We start from the raw sequence: 4,689 nt of genomic DNA, 5'->3' as shown, positions 1-4,689 counted from the left end.
CCACGGTTTTCCCGTCTCTGACTACTGATACCCTCCCCCCTTTCTACCCCTTCCCCCTTTTCTCATCTGCTCAATGCCATCTTGCGAGGCGCTGCTTCGAGGAGAAAAGTTTGTTCAGAACCGAAAATAACTTTCTAACCAGGGATAAGAGAAAAAGTGCACGAGGCAAAAAAATAAAAATTCCAGAGTAGCTGAGACGAGGCCACAAACGCGAGCGGAAAACTCTCCCCTCATCCTCTCTCCACCCTCCACACACTCACTCTCTCTCCTCACACCCACTCTCTCACTCACTCACCCCACGCACGAGCACCCTGAAGCCTTACTTGCTGTCGGCTTGACCTAGCGAGCGGCTCGGCCCTGCCAGCGCGTCAAAAATCACGTCACTAACTCTATCGACCCGTCCGTCCGTCCGTCCGTCCGCCCGTCACACACGCCCACACTAACACGCGCGCGCTCGTACACGTGCGACGAACAGTTCCTTCGGGGGTTAATGGCGCGGATATGGCTTCTGCCAGCTCCCTCCGACCCGTCCCCTCCCCCCGCCCCCCTCTCCCTTCCACTGACTGCCTAACCATTCCGTTGTCGGAGCCAATGTCCCCTCAGCGAACCTTGGCAGAGACAGTACACTCGCGCCCGCCTCCGCAGCAGACACTACCGTCAGACTGCCTCGTGCCATCACACTTCCCGTCTCGTTTGTTTAGTTCGCGTCCCGCCGCTCGAGTTCGCTCTGCGGGAAAGCGAGTGCTTTCATGCCTCTGTACAATGCCCGCCCTGCCCGCGCCGTCTCCTTCTCGAAACAGTATCGATGTACCTTCGGTTGGCTGGCTCCCCCCCCCCCCGTCCCTTTCTCCCTGCCTCCCTCCTTTTGGCTCGCGGCTCTATTCAAGTGGGTTTATTGCACCTGCACCCCTGCACCCCCCTACCTTCCCACCTCCCCTTGCCCGTCGGTGCGTTGTCTTTGCTGGCACAACGGCGCTGCCGCGGGGGCGGGGGGCGGCCGGGGGGCAGCCGGGGGGCAGCCGGGGGGCGGCGGCGGCCAGACTGCACCTGTTCCTCACCGCGGATGGAGCGATCGTAAAGATGTTAGTCGTGGCGCACCGGGCCCTTTAACCTCTCGGGGCGCGGCGGGGCGGGGCGGGGCATTGCTTTATTGATCCGGCGTGAGCGAGTGTGTGTTGGGTTGGGCCCACCGCGTTACGTGACTCTGCAAGATAACCCTTTTCCCCTCCCGGTATTTTTATTTTATTTTATTTCATTTTTCGTTGCTAGCCGTGCGCGCCCTCGGTTCCCCTTCCTACGAGCTGCTGATTCCACTTGATTTGCCTCCGCATGCCCCTTTCCCTTTTCCTTACACTCTTTGGGGGGAACCTGCTCCTTTGCTCGCCACTCTGTGCTGGAGGTGCTTTGGGCGCAGTGAGCCGCTCTATGGAGCGAGAGGGCGAGGCTTGGTTTGGCGCCGGCCAGTATGAGAAACTACACGCCCCGCTTGCGCGGCCGGCCCCCTCTCTCGCCTTGTAACGTATTCCTGGTGCGGAAGTAATGTGCTCTACCTACAACCACCCACATTTAGGGAGGCCGCCGGAGAGGGGCACCCCGCCCCTATCTCGCAGGGGCGGGCGGAGGGGCGGGGCGGGGTGCCCCGTGTGGCGGCGTTATACCTCTTTCCTCCCTCATTCCCGGAGGATCCTCTCTGCTGGGGATTCCTAACCCCTCCCCTTCTCCTCTGCGGGGCTGAGGCACGCCCCCTCCCCCCCCCCCCTCTCTACTCGTTATTCCTCATCTCGATACTCGACCCAGCCTTTTTCGCCCTGAAAAGAACCCCGCTGGCCCTGAGTTTTTGCTTATTAATAACGAAAGCAAGTGGGAAAAATAGAGATGTTAAAGCGCGGCCATGATTTTGACCGCGGGGAGGTCTGGAAAGTTTAAAGGATTTTGCTGCGCGAGAAACACGGCGGCCCCGGCTGTGTGGAAGTTATCTGGGATGAGCCGCCGAGCTGCCGCAGCTGAGAGGACGAGGAGGGGAGGGGTCGGCGGGGAGGATGGGGGAGGCCAACTTTCGCGCGGCGAACTAGTTGAACCTCCCTGGTCCAGTGGCAGCCCCTCGGGCAGCCCGGCCCGGCCTGGCCGCGGGTCGCTGGAGAGCGCCTGCAGGGCGGGCAGCGCGGCCGCACGCGCGCGCTCGGCTGGCCTACCTCCCGGGCTGCGGCCGCTCGCCGCCGCGCCGCGCCGCCCTCCTCGCCCCATACACTCTGCCGGTCGCCTCGCTGCTTGTTTTCCTTTATTTACCGTGTCATTTTGTAGCCATATGCCGTGCCGCCGTGGATCGAAGGATAAAGGAATGGTAATGGGGAGAGAGAGGGACGGAGAGAGAGAGAGAGAGAGAGAGAGAGAGAGAGAGAGAGAGAGAGAGAGATGGTGAAGGGGTGGGGCGAGGGGCGCCTCATTATGGCCGGACGTTGGTACTTAGGCGGGGGCCGCTTCCGCGCCGAGAGAGAGCCGCTTAAGAGTGAGAGGGTGGGCACTAGAGGGTAGGTGAAAAGTTTCAAGTGCTCGGCAACTTCTTCCTCCGTGAGAAGAGCGCTACGCTACGCACTCTTTTCTTTCGTGCTTCTTTGTCTCTCGTTTACTACCTATGACGGATTTTTACCGTGCCGAGTAATTCCCATATGCATTTCCATTAATAGCGATGTTGGACATGCACCTATTTCCGGGCTGACTCGCATGCATGTCTCTTGTGGGCGATTACCATAGCCAATCGGACCTGGCCGCGCAGCGATAATTGGAGAGAGGCGTTGCCGCCCCCATTTTGGCTCGGGCTGAGCTGCGGCCAGGCGGGGCGGGCGGGGGGCGGGCAGGCAGACAAGGCCTCCTCGGGGGTTGTTTGATGGCCCGCCGACCCGGAGCTCTCAGCTGGAAGCCTGCCTACCTACCTGGCCCCGGGCCAGGGCGGAGCGGAGTCTGAGCCTATTCCTCGCGGGAGGCGCGGGGCGGGGCGGGAGTGGGCCGGATTTGCAAGCTCCACGAGGGTCCGCTCGACAATGCTGACTTTGTGGCAGCCGAGTGCCCCCCCCCCCTCCTCCCGTCTGCGGCTGAGAGAGGGAGCTGCCTTCCCTTCTATCCTCGCACCTCTGTCTCTATCCTGCCGCGTCATGCAGCAACAACAACCCTCGACGCAATCTCGGCGGCTCTATCCCGATCTAATTTATACCGCTCGTTGATGGCGCTCCCCTATCCCTGCCTCCTGCACACGGGAAATCGTTTCTTGGTGGGAACTAAATCATGACCGCGACGAAACTTTTTGTCGAATCGAACAAAACCTTTCTTTAGCTCCAAATAAAAAAAACAATTTGACTTTTGGTTTTTAAATAATAATTTTTTTTTGTCATTTGAACGAAAAGTTTGATTTTGGTTTCTGGTACGAAATCTTCGTTGCAGTAAATATTTTTTTCCCCAAAGAAACGGTTTTGTGGTAAGTGCGCCGTGGCACCGTGGCCAAGGTATTCTCGTTTTGTTACGTGAGGTGAGTCGGGGGCGGCTTTGGTCGAGTCAGCGCCTCGTGCAGCTCGCATCTCTTCTCTCGCATTATGCCTCGCCGCCCTTCACGCGGAGCACTGTGTGGAGCCGCACCAAGCCTCGCCCCGCCACGCCAACGCCACGCCAACGCCACACCACGCCCCGCCACGCCAGGCAGCACCGAGCCCGTCATCGCGCCCGTCCCGTCCCGCCGTATTCATGCAGCCTAGCAGGGGCTTGCAGGGGTGCCCCGTTGCCCCGCCCTCTCCTCCCTAAACGTCCACTTGCTGCGCCCCGCGCCTCGTGGTGCAATCAACGACAGGCGACTCTCGTTTTTTGTTCTCTTTCTCTCCCCCCCCCCCCCCCCGCGCCTTTTTCCACCCCCGCCCTTTTGCATCCGTCGTGTCTGGGCCCCGCTCACTCTCTCGCTGACAGCTGCCGGATTGGTTTTTGGAGGAGCTTGGTCCCCGAGTCTGTACTGTGCCGTTGTTCAGGATGCAGCCCTGCCGGGCCCGCCGCGCCTGAGCCTGGGCCTGGGCCTGAGCGCCTAGCGCCTACCGCACTGCTAGCATGTCCAAAGCCATCATCGCCTACAGAGTGTGAGTACCCTATGTCGTGCCTTTGCTGCTTGCTTCTTACCCTCATACTTTAAAAGGGCACTCATTCCTTCTGCCCGAAAATGATACTCTCTAACGAGTACGTTTTTGTCGCAAATAAATTTGCTCTAATGCCTGGAAAGAGTGCATGATACGCACTTGTTTTCGACTTAAATCCTGTAATTGTTTGATTCAGATTGTTACCATTTGTTTGTTCTCTTCACAGGGAAGTGTTTTTGCGATATGGTTTGTGCATGTGTGTACTGCTTAATTCAAAACCTGGGGCACAAAAGAGGTGTATGCAATGAAGAGCGTGGTTGTTTGCACCGGCAGAGCGTACTTCAGAGAGTCCATACCGTACCGCGCAGCCCAGCCGAGCGTGTGTGTGCACCTGTACCGTATCTACTTTGTGCTTGCGTGTGTGTGTGGAGGAGGGAGGGGGATGGGGCTGGAAGATGAAAGCTGGAAAAAAATGTCTGATTCCACCTGCGGCCTGCTTTCCTTTTTGTACTGGGAATAGCACTAGGGGGAAATCGGCGGGGGGCTTTTGTTATGGGCAGCCGGCGAGGAGGGGCGGGGT

The 4,689-nt window shown here is 59.1% G+C and overlaps 1 protein-coding gene across 9 annotated transcripts in view; it reads left to right on the top strand.

Annotated features, from left to right (window-relative positions):
* LOC113208007 (kinesin light chain) overlaps nt 1–4,689 on the top strand; it is a 78,804-nt gene that overhangs the window by 12,006 nt on the left and 62,109 nt on the right. For 4 of the 9 annotated variants that reach the window (XM_052266181.1, XM_052266180.1, XM_052266185.1 and 1 more), the window contains exon 2: nt 4,008–4,112. The exons of the other annotated variants lie outside the window; for them this stretch is intronic. In XM_052266181.1, the coding sequence (XP_052122141.1) occupies nt 4,084–4,112 (29 nt within the window). In that variant the 5' untranslated portion in view covers nt 4,008–4,083. The remainder of the gene's footprint in view (nt 1–4,007; nt 4,113–4,689) is intronic. 9 annotated transcript variants of the gene reach the window in all.

Source organism: Frankliniella occidentalis, unplaced genomic scaffold, assembly GCF_000697945.3.
Source record: "Frankliniella occidentalis isolate FOCC.00 unplaced genomic scaffold, Focc_3.1 Scaffold36, whole genome shotgun sequence".
NCBI lineage: Eukaryota > Metazoa > Arthropoda > Insecta > Thysanoptera > Thripidae > Frankliniella > Frankliniella occidentalis.
This window is presented reverse-complemented; position numbering and strand designations above follow the sequence as displayed.